At 43.2% G+C, this 15014-nt stretch overlaps 1 protein-coding gene across 4 annotated transcripts in view; it reads left to right on the top strand.

Annotated features, from left to right (window-relative positions):
- The window catches only part of Zfat (zinc finger and AT-hook domain containing), a 243152-nt gene that overhangs the window by 129495 nt on the left and 98643 nt on the right, over positions 1 to 15014 (top strand). For all 4 annotated transcript variants that reach the window (XM_069991451.1, XM_069991452.1, XM_069991453.1 and 1 more), the window contains 2 exons: positions 4843 to 5031; positions 5700 to 5850. In XM_069991451.1, the coding sequence (XP_069847552.1) occupies positions 4843 to 5031; positions 5700 to 5850 (340 nt within the window). The remainder of the gene's footprint in view (positions 1 to 4842; positions 5032 to 5699; positions 5851 to 15014) is intronic.

Here is a 15014-nt window from a genome sequence, read left to right as displayed (position 1 = left end):
ACCTGCCAGTTTGATTCCAGCCTGAGTCCAGGATGCGTTTCACAGAGGGAAAGTCAACTCTGAAAAGTACAAAGGTCAGCTGAGGATGCTGGGGAGTTGACACACAGCAAGGTCACGGGGAAGCGGGGACTTCAGCGTTCAAAAGAACTGCCAGTAAGACTGTTATTAAAACCCTCTATCTTCCCTTCCCCCTCCTGCTTTCTCAAAGATGCACTGAGCACCCTGTGGGCTGACCACGTGGTGAGGGTAAAGACAGGTGTCCACGTGGCTAAGATGGAGCCGGGTGCAGGCTGGTGTGTCTACGTAAAGCACTTGCACTTGGGAGCTGGCTCTGGGTGACATCCAGGACTTCACATATTGTGTGTCTGATTCTGGATTATTCAGTGCTCTCTAAATGTACCAGGCGCTTCCCTTGGAGAGTATGCTTTCTCTTTTCTGCAGGGTCCTGTTCTTCCATACTGTTCTGGTTCTCAATGGACCCATGGAGATCATCTCCAAGTACCAGTTCCAAGGCAGCTTAGCATAGTCCTGGCCCATGGTGCTTGAGTTTATGGGAAAACCTAGCGTGGAGGCTTCTGAAACTCGAGGATCCTGGCTGTGGATCCTCGTTTCTTGCGACCTCAGAGAACTAAAGGCTGTGGGGGTTTGGGGGCTACATGGGTGCAGTCCTGGGGGTGCCTTAGTTTGTGTTGTCCTGGAATCAGCCATGGCTGTGGTGTTTGGTTTCAGTGTGATCCCAAGAAGCCATATGTGCTGTGTTAGCTGCGGAGTTGGACCCCCAACATGCTGCCACAACAACTCCCGCCATTAACTCCTTGGCAGTGGTCCCAAGGGCTTTGTGCTGGCTCTCCTGTAACAACTGCCCATGTGGGCCTGGGCCTCAGGGCTGCAGGGAGATCCTGCTGGTGTCTGCTACAGATGGTCGGGACCTGCACAAAGCATGGCCCGAGACTGGTGGCATCACGGGGCCTGGCAGTATGTATGGTTCTCCTGCCCACCTTCTGCTCTGCCAGCCCCTCGTAGGTCTCAGTTACTTCTTTTCTCTCTGCCACTTCTCAACAGTGTTACATCAGAGACCCTGTCGGGGTGGATCAGGCAGGCACACAGGTTCAGGGCTTGAACACAGTGAGGTAATCTGTAGTGGAGCACAGAGAGGCACACACGAGGCCATGTGCTTGGCGGTCACAGCCTTCGTCATGTAGAAGTGGAGGGGGCAGTAGTTTATGACAAAACCTGTTTTTTCCCGGTGGGACAGGGGGACAGCCACTGCAAGATTTTCAACAGGAGGGATGGGGTTAGATTTGGATTTTTAAAATAGTTCACTCTGGAGTCAAGTTGGAGGCTGTGTTAATGGCGATCCTAGTAGTAAAAGTTAAAAGTGAGTTTAAACATGAGAGCAGCCTCCCCCAGCGAGAACAACCATGTCTGGTGTCAGTGGCCCAGGTTGGCAGAGTGCAGAGCTGTGACATTGAAATGCCAGGATCCATCTTCCCCCGTGGCCCTCCAGGCATCAGCCTGGGCTTTCACTTAGCCTCTTATTGTGGCTGGCACTTACTTCTGTTCCAGACAATGGCCCAGCAATGTCCACGGGCTATCCATTGTTTATTAGGGAAGACAGATGCTCTTGGAATCCTTAGGCCCCATTTCCCATCCCCACTGGCCAGGCCCAGGTCTTGTCACTGCTCAGGATGGTTGCAGCAGCTTCGCAGTTCCTGCAGAGGAGGTGGACTTGCCTTGGATCAGGGGCAGGAATTGGAATCCCAGCAGCGTGTACCCCAGAGCAGCCAGGAAGGAGGCGCAGGTAGGAGCTGCTGTAATAGAGTGGGAGACGATGCCAGTCTTCTCCACCTCGGCCAGCTCAGATCTCTTTATTGCTTTGTGCTCTAACATTGCTTCCAGACCTTCACCTGCTCCTATCCACTACTCTCGTATACCAAACCCAGTTCTGCAGTGTTGCTAACACTTGATCCTTGAAGCAGAAGCCGGATGCCAGTACTGTTGTGCAGTGTGTAGGACCTCTCTGGGCACTTCTCATTAACCCCGTCCAGTGCTGGGGGTGAGCCTGTCTTCTGTTGACTCACGTTGTTAACCGGGTTAAGCTTATGGTAAACTCGAATTCTCAGGTCCTTTTTAATGTGAGCATATCTATTCCTGACACATCCCCCACATATTGAATTGCATCCCATGCTGAATTCATTTGAATTGCATCCCACGGTGAGGCATCATTTTCAAAGCAAAAAATTTTGTGAGATGGTGTTCTACCTTTTTATAGTATCCACTATATCCTGCTATAGGTATTTATGTGTGTATCACCCAATATCTAGGCCACAAAAAGATTTCTACAACTCAGGCAATTTGTAGACCTTTGGAAATGTTTTTTTGTTGTAGCCACTAAAAAATAAAATAAAGCAAAAACTGCTGTGAGGCAGAATGCATATCAGGCTCCTAAAATGTAGGCTCTGCTAGCAACCTTGGAGACCACTCTGTGGGCCCCATTCTGTGGCTTTCCAGGGGTCACATGCTACAAGGAAATATCTGTCCCCAACTTGAGGCCTTGGAGAGCAGTCGCAGTCTCATTCGTTTTTCTTTTATTTGCATCTTGACATACGTAGTGTTGGTACTGATTATGTGACTAAAGAGCTTTTCCAGTCAGTTAAGAACTTCTAGCTGAGCCTAGCTCAGGAGGTAGAGTTCTTGCCTAACGAGTATATCCAGGCACCTGGATTAGAGGATGATATGAACCATATTCATTTGTAAGACATAAGAAATGAGAACGTTTGTCTTCTTAACTCTGCCTCGTTTGCCAAGTGTTCTCCCTGTCCCGTCTGGAGGGAGCTTTCCTTCAGCCAGCATGCCTTCTTAAGGACTCGCCCTTCTCTGGGTTGCCTTTTATACATTGATTGGTGTGTTCACGTGTTTGGCTGGCTGGAGGCTGGCTCCAGTCTTAGCTTGTTTATCTCTGATGTCTTGCATTCCTCTGGTTTCTGCCTAACTTCCCTGATAACCCCACATTCCAGGCTTTCCCATCCCCCTTCTTCCTGCTCTCCTATTCTGCATCCCTCTGTTCCTTGCTCCCTGCTATATCTGATAAAGGGTTATGGGGGATTGCTCTTTGCGTTCCTGTCCTGGGCTGGGAAGAAGTGATTCTTATCAGGGTTATTTCAGACTTTGTGACTATGATCCTAAGAAAGAAAACCCCCTTCCCTTTCTTCCATCTGTTTACTTCTCTCAGGAAATTTCATAGCATTTATTCTGTGCTCTTCATTACCCCTGAGGTGGATGTCAAGGCAAGTTCAGCTCTGGCTCATCCCTGTGGGGGGAGGGTCTGTGCTGAGGTGGACAGAAGTATGTTTGAGTGTTTTTTGAACCCATTCTGTTCCTGTCCTCTAGCAGGGCAGCAACACACATGGAAGGCATTAAGTCAGTCTAAAGGGTCCTCTGTGGCTCTCTGCGCCTCACAGAGGTACACATGGGAGTTGCAGGTTTCGTGGTGCCCTGTTTGTCTTTCACTTAGTTTCCCTACTGTTTTAGATCAGGTGTGCACAATAGGATTCCTCCCCCTTTCTCCCTCCTGCTTCCCCGGCTTCCCATCAAGTTTCCTTGTTCCATTTTTACACATGTATATAATGTATTTTGACCATATTTGCCTTCCCTCCCCAGCTCCTGTTTGTCTACTCCTTCCTACTCATCCCTTCTCCCAAACCAGACAAGAAATGCTTCATCTTCCTAGCTGGGTGCTGGTGTACACACCTGTAATCCTAACTATCCAAGAAGATGAGACCTCAGGATTTGGTTCAGACCCATCTTGGGCAGGAAATTCCATGCGACTCTTATCTCCAATGAATCATTAGAAAGCCTGAAATGGAGCTGTGGTTCAAAATGGTAGATCACAGCCTTGAGCACAAAAGCTCAGAGACAGCACCCAGGCTCAAGTGCAAGCTCCAAGACTGGTACAAAAAAACAGGTTCAACTTCCTGCACCTTTTTTTCTTCAAATTAATTTACTTTATTGTTATTGAGGTGATGTCCAGGGGGTTACGGTTACATGAGTCAGGTTATGATACATATCCTCTCATATAATGTCTTTTGTTCCCTTCTCTCCCAGTCCCTCACTCCTGTCTCTGCCCATGAGTTGTGTAGTTCACTTTCATCAGTGTCCAGTGAATTCCACTGCTGCACCTTTTCCCCTCGAGTTCTGTAGCCTACCCCCAACTCTTCCGAAGATAGAACTTGAATACACTGTACATAAGGAAGACAGAGGCATCAAAAAATAAAAACGAAAAGCTAAAAAATGCACTCCATATCTTGGAGTTCATTTTGATATGTGTATTATTTCACACACATATGAACTTCCTGGTACTCTTCTTGTTAAAAGTGGATGTGACTTGTTGGGCGTTTCATCATGGTGTCTTGCACACGCACACATTCTACTTTAGTCAGATTGATGGCACCTGCTGCTCAGCCTTTTTGTCTCCAGCTGGGCTGTGGGGCCCATGAGGGCTCGCTCTGTCCTTTTCACGGTTTATGGTCTCCATGCATCGCAAAGACTGAGTTGAGTAAGTGAATGCCCTCTTGGGCTCCTGGCATCTTCCCTGGTGTGTTATTATCCATGATGGTCTAGTCTGCGAGGCCTCATGACAACAGGACTAGGGACTGTGTCTGATTTGCCCGCAGCATGTTCCCAGTGCCCCGTAGTGTCTGGACAGGGTGCAGTGGACATGCTGTGTACGGAGTAAAGAGCCAGCGGTGGTGCGAGGTTGATGGGTGGCCTGCGTGGCACTGCCTTTTGGGTTGGCACACTCACTCTACACTGTGGTTTACAGATCTTCACATGTTTCCCCAGGCAATGAGTCAGACCTTGAACTAGAAAAGAAGTGTAAAGAAGATGATCGAGAGAAAGCTCCGAAAAGACCTCGGGCCCAGAAAACTGAAAAGATCCAGAAGACCACCTCGGGGAAGGAGGCCACGCAGCTCTCGGGAGCAAAGAAACCCATTATCAGCGTGGTTTTAACTGCCCACGAAGCCATTCCAGGTGACCGCTGCAGGGGGAGTGACGGCCTCTGGCGTGGCCATGTCCACGTTCTGCCTCAAAGCCGAGGACTAGGGGGCTCTCAGTCACCTATGCATTGGGGTAATAAGTAACCTTACCCTCCGGAGCTGCTGTGGGTCATGGGCCTGGGGAGGCAGGCAGGGCTGCAGTGACCGCGCCCACATTGGTGCTCAGGAGCTGCTCCTGAGCCGCCCTTTCTGTGCCCTTTGCTGCATGTCCACGGCCCAGAGGTGGCATCTTCCAGGAGCTCTGCCCACTCCAGACCATGAAAACGCTGCCTGGCTTCTTTTTACACTTTCCATAGGGTTCACTGAAAATTTTATAATTCTAGAAATTTCAATCTCTCTTTTCTGTCAGACAACCAGCAGATGTATTATACTTAAAAAAAAAAATCTCTGGTTGGGACAGCCTAGATAAAAAGCAGTTTATGAGAGTAGATTTCAAAGTTTGATTTTTTTTCTATTTAGAATTATATTTGTCGTAATTAAAAGATCTAGTTTAGGGTGTAAGAATGGACACTTCAAGTCTATCAGCTGGATGCTTCAGACTTACACCTGTAATCCTAACTACTCAGGAGGCACCGCCACCTCCGTTGGGATGGGGCCGGGCCAGGGCCTCTCGGTAAGCAGTACACTGTATGTCAATCTCAGGTGCTACCAAGATCATTCCAGTGGAGGCTGGGCCTCCTGAGACTGGGGCAGCAAATCCTGAGACCAGCGCAGCTGATCTGGTGCCACGGAGAGGATACCAGGAGTACGCCATTCAGCAGACCCCGTATGAGCAACCAATGAAGTCGAGCAGGTGAGTTGTCCTACTGTGTGAGGCTCCAGCCAGGGCTGAGGGTGGATGACCCACAGAGCAGAAGGAGGACCCACGTGCTTGTGTGCTTTGTGTGGACTCTGCCATGGGCTTGTTTGTGAAAGGTGCCAGATCGACCTGTTCCATATGCCTGTCGGTAACACTGCACTGGGGAGGCAGATGGACTTTTAAAGTGTGCATTGCTTGGCTTAATGAAGGAGAGCATTTTGCTTTTTTATTTTTGGTTGTTGTTGTGATTATAGTGCTCTACTACTTGAATCACAGCTCCACTTCTGGCTTTTTGGTAGTTAATTTGAGTAAGAGTTTCTTCCTGAGCTGGCCTTGAACCATAATCCTCAGGTTTCAGCCTCCTGAGTAGCTCAGCCTAAAGGCACTGAGCCATTAGTGCCCAGCTTAGTTTTTAATTTTATTTTTATAGAATCAACAAATCATTTGACAACTGGAAAGTAATTTCAGTTAAAAGTATAAGTTAACAATATTTTGAGTAATATTACATTTAGAATTAAGTGTAATTACTGATGTATTAAAATTGGCATTGTATAAAATTGTATAAATTGTATAAAAATGGCATTTTACCATAGACTATTTATGTACACATTACAGGCTTATAGTTATTAGACTACAAGAGTCATAGAATTTAAAAAATTAGTAGAATATATTAGTTGCATAAGGAATGTATATGTGACATTTCTACATATTCTTGCCATGTACCTTGCTTACATTCAGCCCCTCATCTCTCTCATTTATTTATTTTATTTATTTATTTATTTACTGTAAAGATGATATACAGAGGTTATAGTTACCTAGGCCAGGTAATGAGTGCATTCCTTTGAACATGCCATCTCTTTCCTCATTTTCTCCTAGCTTTTTACTTCCTGAATCCCTCCCCTGCAAGTTGTATAGTTCATTTTCTTTTTCTCCTCGTCCTTCTAAACTCCTCCTCCTCTTCTTGTTCTTCTTGTTCTTCTTCTCGTTCTTCTTTCTCTTCTTCCTTTTCTTCTTCCTCCTTCTCCTCCTCCCCCTCTCCCTTCCCCTCCTCTTCCTCCTTTTCCTCCTCCTCCTTCTTCTTTTTTGTTGGTCATGGGGCTTGAACTCAGGGCCTGGGTGCTGTCCCTGACCTCTTTTGCTCAAGGCCATCACTCTGCCACTTAGAACCACAGCATTACTTCTGGGTTTTGAGTGGTTTATTGGAGAAAAAGAGTCTCATGGACTTTCCTGCCTTGGCTAGCTTTGAACCATGATCCTCAACTCTCATCTTCCTGAGTAGCTGGGATTACAGACATGAGCCGTCGGTGTCCAGCTTATATAGTTCATTTTCAACATAGTGTCTCGTGAGTATCATTGCTGAGTTAGCTCTCCCTTCGTCCCACTATTTCTGTGCTTCCCCATACCCTCCCCCAAACAGATAAACTTATACAAGACAGAAGGTACAGAAATAAAAAAAAACAGTGACAAAAGGAGAACAATAAAACAACAAAAAAACCCCACAAAAAGTAAAATAAAAACCTCTTGTTTCCATTTCTTGGAGTTTGTTTCCATAAGCCTCATTTCATATGATCCTGTGCACATGGCTACTGAGCCTTTGTGATGCGTGCCTCAATTTCATTGTTCTATTTTCACACATGAATGGGGAAAGTACCTTCTTTGTTCCCTGTCTCCCCTTCCACTGGTACCCACCCCTGAACAGGACCTGTCACTCATTTTTTTAAAATACACATTAAATAGTTCAGAGGCGTTTTCTCCTGGATGCACACTTGCATGTTTTGTTCTTTTTTTTTTTTTTTTAATTGTATTTTATTTTATTTTATTTGAGAACATACTGTACAGAGGGGCTACAATTACATGGGCAGGATAATGCATACATTTCTTACCAAGCATTGCAGCCTCCTCCTTTGTTTACCCTTCACTTCCCTTCCCCGCCTCCCCCCCTCCCCCCACCCAATTATACCCCCCTCCCCCCCCCCCACACCGACATTGTAAAGCTGGTTTTGACATGACATTTTGTACTTCTCATTGTTGCAACAGGTCCACCTGAATCCTTAAACGACTTGTTTGTCCCCATCTCCTCCACATGTTATACTGACATCAAATATAGTGAAAGCGGGGGTTACACTGTGGGGGAGGGACATACAAAGCAACAAAGAAATAATCTTATAAATGCGTTAGAAACACATGCATGAAAGAAATGAAAACATTAAAATACATATTTAAGGGTTCATTTTCCTAACATCACATTATCTGACCTTTTCCGCTTGACTCATACCTATACTAGATATTGCAAATAAGGGAAACCATGGGACCTATGCTTCTTTGGGCCTGGCTTACTTCACTTAATATAATTTTTTCCAAACCTTTCCATTTCCTAACAAATGGGGAAATGTCATTCTTTCTGATGGAGGCATAGAATTCCATTGTGTATATATACCACATTTTCTTGATCCATTCATCTACTGAGGGGCATCTGGGTTGGTTCCATATCTTAGCTATGGTAAATAATGCTGCAATAAACATAGTTGTGCTGGTAGCTTTAGTGTGGTCTTGTTTGTAAACATTTGGGTAAATGCCCAAAAGTGGGATTGCTGGATCATAGGGGAGATCTATGCGAAGTCTTTTGAGGAACCTCCATACTGCTTTCCAAAGTGGTTGAACAAGTTTACATTCCCACCAACAATGAAGTAAGGTTCCTTTCTGTCCACATCCCCTCCAGCATCTGTTGTTGTTAGAGTTCTTGATTTTTGCTGTTCTAACTGGAGTGAGGTGATATCTCAATGTTGTTTTGATTTGCATTTCTTTTATGGCTAGGGATGTTGAACATTTCTTCATGTGTCTATTAGCCATCCTTCTTTCTTCTTCAGAGAAGCTTCTCTTTAAGTCTTTCGCCCACTTATTTATTGGGCAGTTGTTTCTTTGAGGATTTGTTGTTGGGTGGTTTAATTTTTTGAGTTCCAAGTATATTTTAGATATGATACCCTTGTCCGTTGTATGGCTAGTAAAGATCTTCTCCCAATCGGTGGGCTTTCTATTGATCTTGCCAGCTATGTCATTTGCCCTGCAGAAGCTCTGCAATCTTATGCAATCCCATTTGTCCAACCTTTCTTTGATTTGTTGTGCTTCCGGGTCTCTATTCAGAAAATTTCGACCTGAGCCAAGGAGACCTAGGGTTTCTCCTATTCCATCCTGTAATGTTTTCAGAGTGTCTGCTTTGAGTTCAAGGTCTTTGATCCATTTGGAGTTGATTCTGGTGCAGGGTGATATATAAGGATCTAGCTTTAGTTTTCTACATGTAGTTAACCAATTTTGCCAGCACCATTTACTGAAGAGGCTGTCTTTCTTCCATTCTATTGTTTTAGCTTCCTTATCGAAGATTAGATGGCTATAGGTCTGTAGGTTCATTTCTGGGTTTTCAATTCTATTCCATTGGTCCTGAGGTCTGTTCTTATGCCAATACCAAGCTGTTTTGATTACTATGGCTTTATAGTAGAGTTTGAAATTTGGTATTGATATTCCTCCATCAGTGTTCTTTCCGTTGAGGAGCGTTTTTGCTATTCGGGGTCTTTTATTGTTCCATATGAATTTTTGGATTGCCTCCTCTATTTCCTTGAAGAATGAGGGTGGAATTTTGATAGGTATCGCGTTGAATTTGTAGATAGCCTTGGGAAGTATTGCCATTTTCACGATGTTAATCTTGCCAATCCAGGAGCATGGGAGGTTTTGCCATTTTTTAAGTTCTGTGTTGATTTCCTTTTTCAAGATTTTAAAGTTTTCATCATAGAGGTCCTTCACTTCTTTGGTTAAGTTAATTCCTAGGTATTTTATTTTTTGTGGGGCTATTACAAATGGAGTTGCTTTCCTAATTTCAGCCACACTTTTCTCATTGTTGGCATATAGAAAAGCCATTGATTTTTGGGGGTTAATTTTATAACCTGCTACTTTGCCAAATTTTGAATCAGCTTGAGTAATTTGGGAGTGGAGTCTATGGGATTCTTTAAATACAAGATCATGTCATCTGCAAAGAGGGAGAGTTTTATTTCTTCTTTCCCTATTTGGATCCCCTTTATGTCTGCATCTTGTCTTATTGCTGTAGCTAGGCATTCTAATACTAAATTGAAGAGAAGTGGAGAGAGTGGGCATCCTTGTCTTGTTCCTGAGTTAAGAGGAAATGGCTTTAGTTTTTCACCATTGAGTATAATGCTGGCTGTAGGTTTGTCATATACAGCCTTTATTGTATTGAGGAATGTTCCATGGATTCCTAATTTTTCCAGAACCTTCATCATAAAGGGGTGTTGGATCTTGTCAAATGCTTTTTCTGCATCTATTGAGATAACCATGTGGTTCTTATTCTTGCTCCTGTTGATGTGGTGAATAATATTAATTGATTTGCGTATATTGAACCAGCTTTGCATCCCTGAAATGAATCCTGTTTGATCATGGTGTATGATTTTTTGGATGAATTGTTGAAGTCGATTGGCCAAAATTTTGTTGAGAAGTTTTGCATCAATGTTCATCAAAGAAATGGGTCTATAGTTCTCTTTCTTTGATGAGTCCCTGCCTGGTTTTGGGATGAGGGTTATGATGGCTTCATAGAGTGTGTTCGGTAGTGAGCTTTCTCTTTCAATTTCATTGAAGAGTTGGAGGAGTATTGGTGTGAGCTCTGCTTTGAAGGCCTTGTAAAATTCCGCTGTAAAACCATCTGGTCCTGGACTTTTCTTAGCTGGGAGGTCTCTTATTGCTGTTTCTATTTCAATGCTTGATATGGGCCTGTTAAGCTGGTTTAACTCATCTTGGTTTAGTTTTGGCATGTCAATATTTGCTAGGAAAAGGTCCATTTCTGTCAAGTTCTCAAACTTATTAGCATAAAGTTTTGAGAAGTATTGCCTTATAATGTTCTGAATCTTGGTTGTTTCTGTGGTGATGTTTCCATTCTCATCTCTGAGTTTATTAATTTGGGTGTGTTCTCTCCTTTTTCTGATAAGGTTTGCTAAGGGTCTGTCAATTTTGTTAAGTTTTTCGAAGAACCAACTCTTTGTTTTGTTGATTCTTTCTATAGTTTTTTTGGATTCTAATTCATTTAATTCTGATTTAATTTTGATTATTTCTTTCTGTCTACTGGATTGGGGTTTATCTTGCTGCTCTTTTTCAAGGAGGTTTAGGTGTGTCATTAAATTGCTAGTTTCCGATCTCTCCAATTTGTTGATGTAGGAGCTCAGAGCTATAAACTTGCCTCTGAGTACTGCCTTTGCTGTGTCCCAGAGGAGCTGGTAATCTGTGTGTTCATTTTTGTTGAATAGCATGAACATTTGAATTTCCTTTCTAATCTCTTCCATGACCCACTCATGATTCAGCAGTGTGTTGTTCAGCCTCCATGTGATACCGGACTTTCTTTGGTGGCTTTTGGTGTTGAGTTCTAATTTTATTCCCTTGTGGTCAGAGAGAATGCAAGGTATAACTTCAATGTTTCTGAATTTAGACAAGTTTGCTTTGTGGCCTAAAATGTGATCTATTTTAGAAAACGTTCCATGTGCTGCTGAGAAGAACGTGTATTCTGATGCTGCTGGGTGAAATGTTCGGTAGATGTCTGTTAAGTCTAGTTGATCTATGCAGCTGTTTAGATCTTTGGTTTCTCTGTTGAGTTTTTGCCGAGTTGATCTATCTAGTGGGGAGAGTGGTGTGTTAAAATCCCCAACAATTAATGTCTTTGGATCTATATGGGATTTGAGGGAAAGTAGTGTTTCTTTGATAAATTTGGGTGCTCCATTGTTTGGCGAATAGATATTTAGAATTGTAATATCCTCCTGAAGGAGAGATCCTTCAATTAGTATGTAGCGACCTTCTTTATCTCTTCTCACGAATTTTAATTTGAAGTCTATTTTATCTGATATTAGGATTGCAACTCCCGCCTGTTTATGAGGGCCGTTTGCTTGGTAGATTTTGTTCCAGCCTTTAACCTTGAAAATATGTTTGTTTTTACGGGCAAGATGTGACTCCTGCAGGCAGCAGATAGAAGGGTCTTGTTTTTTAATCCAACTAGACAGTCTATGTCGCTTAATTGGAGAGTTCAGTCCGTTAACGTTAAGAGATAGGACTGAGAGTTATTTGGGAGTTCCTGCCATGTTATCCACCTTCTTGGGGGCTGTGAAAGCTGGGTTCTTCCTAAGGTTCTTGGATTCTCAGTTTGGGTGCAGTTTCTTGGCCTTTGTTGCAGTCTTGTTGGTTTTCTATGTGTAGGACATCTTTAAGAATCTTTTGTAGGGCTGGTTTGGTGGAGATGTATTGTTTCAATTTTTCTTTGCTATGGAAGGTTTTTATTTGGCCTTCAGTTATGAAGGAGAGTTTAGCTGGGTACAGTATTCTTGGTTGATAGTTGTTTGTTTTTAGGGCATGGCATACGTCATTCCAGGCTCTTCTTGCTTTGATTGTCTCTGCTGAGAAATCTGAGGTGATTCTAATTGGTTTCCCTTTATAGGTGATTAACCTTTTCTCCTTGACAGCTTTAAGGATCTTTTCCTTGGTTTGGGTTGATCCTGTGTGGATTATAATGTGACGGTGGGATGTCCTATTCTGGTCTGGTCTATTTGGGGTTCTAAAAGCTTCTTGTATCTGAATAGGCCTATCTTTTTGTATGTTTGGGAAGTTCTCTGCTAAGATCCTGTTAAACAAATCCTAGACCATTAACTTCTGTTTCTAGGTGTTCCTCTACACCCATTATCCTTAGATTGGGCCTTCTGATGGTGTCTTCCAGGTGTTGGATAGACCTATCATATTTCTTGGACTTGTCTTGGATGGTTGTATGTTCTTTCTCTATAATATCTAGGCTGTCTTCAAACCCTGAGATTCGATCTTCTGCATGGTCTAACCTGCTGTCAAGACTCTCTACTTTGTTTTTTATCTCTTTTCCTTCTAATTGGTCAGCTTTGATGGCTTCAAGTTCTTTGTTGAAGCTCTGTTTTAGGTCTTGTATGAATTTCTTTACTTCCTTAATTTGGTGTTCAGTGTTTGTTCTCAAATCACTTAGTTGATTGGTTATGGTTTCTTTGGACTCCCATTCCTTCTGTTGGGTTCCATTCAGCATTCCCTTTGTGGTCTCCCTGACTTCCTTCAGCTCTTTGTTAATGGATTCCATGAATGCCTTTAGTGATCTTTGTGTATTCTCTACCTGGTCTCTTAATTCATGAATTACTCTTTGATTAGTTTCCTCCCTTCTGTGGGATTTCTGCAGTTCTCTTTGAGTGTTCTCTGCCTGCTCACGCCATTCCTCCCTTTCTCTTTGAGTATTCTCAAGTTGTTCACGCAAATCCTGTATCAGTTTTTGAGAAGCTTCCTCACGCTTATGATATTCCTGTATAAACTTCTGGGATGCCTCCTCTCTCTCCCTATCACGCTCATACAGAGTCCTTTGTACATTGTCAAACTTCTCATTTATCATGTTTGCTATTAGTGTTTGTAGAGCTATTTGGGAACTCTCCTCTGGATTATTCTTTATCTGTTCCAATCCCTGATTATCAAGGTTGGGAATTGAGATACCCGAATTTGCCATTTTTCTTGTGTTTTTCCAGCTTACTCGGCCCATTTGAGATAAAGATTGCACCAGTTTTGTGCTAGAACACTATCTTAAGGCAACCATCAACCAAAGTTTGCATTTGTACCGTCAATAGTCTACAGATACAATCTAGTTCAACAGATACATCTATTCAACATCAAACGACTATATGTTAAAGGACTTCGAACCGCAGAAAAGAATTTGGAAAACCAGAAATTATTAGGATTAGGGAGAGATGTGGGTAAAAAATGGGAATAGATTGGTGTGGGGAGGCACAGGGAGAGTTAACTATATCCTAATCACAGTGCAGGAAATGGGTTGGGTAGGATGCAACTAGAGAGAGAGAGAAAAAGAAGAGACGGAAAGGGGAATAAGGAGAGACCAGACAAAGAATAGAAATGTAAAAATTAATGTTATTATAGAGGTTAAAAGACCGTCTATTTAGAGAGGAATGTGAATATGTTCAGAGAAGGGGAGGGACATAGAGGAGATGTGAAAATCTTTAAGGATGGGAAAGGGAGAAGAAAAGATCAGAAGTTCAGTAGAGCTAGATAAAAAACAAAAAGATAATTAAGAAAGAAAGAAAAAGAGAAAGAAGACAAGAACAGAAAGGAAAACTCTCATTCACATATTCCTAAAATAAAAATTATAAGATGAGAAAAAAAAAAGTTACTGGAAAACAATTATTTTTTCAGAAGAGGCAAAAATTAAAGATTAATAAAAGTTTTAGAAGGGGAAAAAAAATATATGTATATATATATATATATATATATATATATATATATATATAAAAGGTAACAAAAAACAAAAAACAAGCAAAAAAAAAAGAAAAGAAGAAGAAAAAAAAAGAAAAAAAAGAAAAAAAAGTCTTTTGATTTTTTTTTTTGGGGGGCGGGAGGAGTGGGAAGAATCCTGTATCTCCCTTTTGTCTGCAACCAGTCTCTTGTTGGAGTCTCTGGTCAGCTTGATGTCCTGTGGCTTGATTGGTTTCTTAAGTCGGTTGGTTGGAAGAGGCAGAAAAATGCTCTGCTTTACCCAAGATTTTGAGATCCCCCTCCCAGGTTAGTTTTCTGGGAGGGTGGTCTCCTTTGAGAGTCACAAAAGAGGGGGATGTGGTGATGAGGCTAGGTTCTGGGTAGAGTTGAGGCCTTTCAACAAACAGTAGCTTTTCCCTGGGGCTATTTTGTGATAAAGCTCACAGCGCCCAGCCTGGAGCCATTCTCAGGGTTTCTGTTTTTCAATTGATTGTGGTGGCTGCTAGAGGGAGGGGCAGCCTCTGGCTCTGGTTACCCAGTGAGGCAAGGCACTCCGATGCCTGGCGCCTGAGCTGGGTGACTTTTCCCTGGATGGAGCTGAGTCTGGCAGGTCACTTCGCCGTTAAGTTCTTGTGACCTGCTAAATGACTCATTTTATTCCAAGGCCTGAGCTGGAGCTAGCAGCTCCTCCGAGCTTTGTCGGTATCCAAGATGGAGATCACCGGTGCTGGGGGGGGAGGGGTGGCCTTCCCTCCTCTGCTCCCTGAGGAGTGAGGATGTCGGGCTTGTACTCACGCCAAGTCTTGGATCCTGGGTCGTCTCTGGTCTGCAAACAGCAGGATGAAGATGTTCGC

Source organism: Dipodomys merriami, unplaced genomic scaffold (genome assembly GCF_024711535.1).
Source record: "Dipodomys merriami isolate MVZ:Mamm:240054 unplaced genomic scaffold, mDipMer1.0.p SCAF_4, whole genome shotgun sequence".
Taxonomy (NCBI): Eukaryota; Metazoa; Chordata; class Mammalia; order Rodentia; family Heteromyidae; genus Dipodomys; species Dipodomys merriami.
Note: the sequence above shows the minus strand (reverse complement) of the source record. Positions and strands in the feature narration are given on the sequence as shown.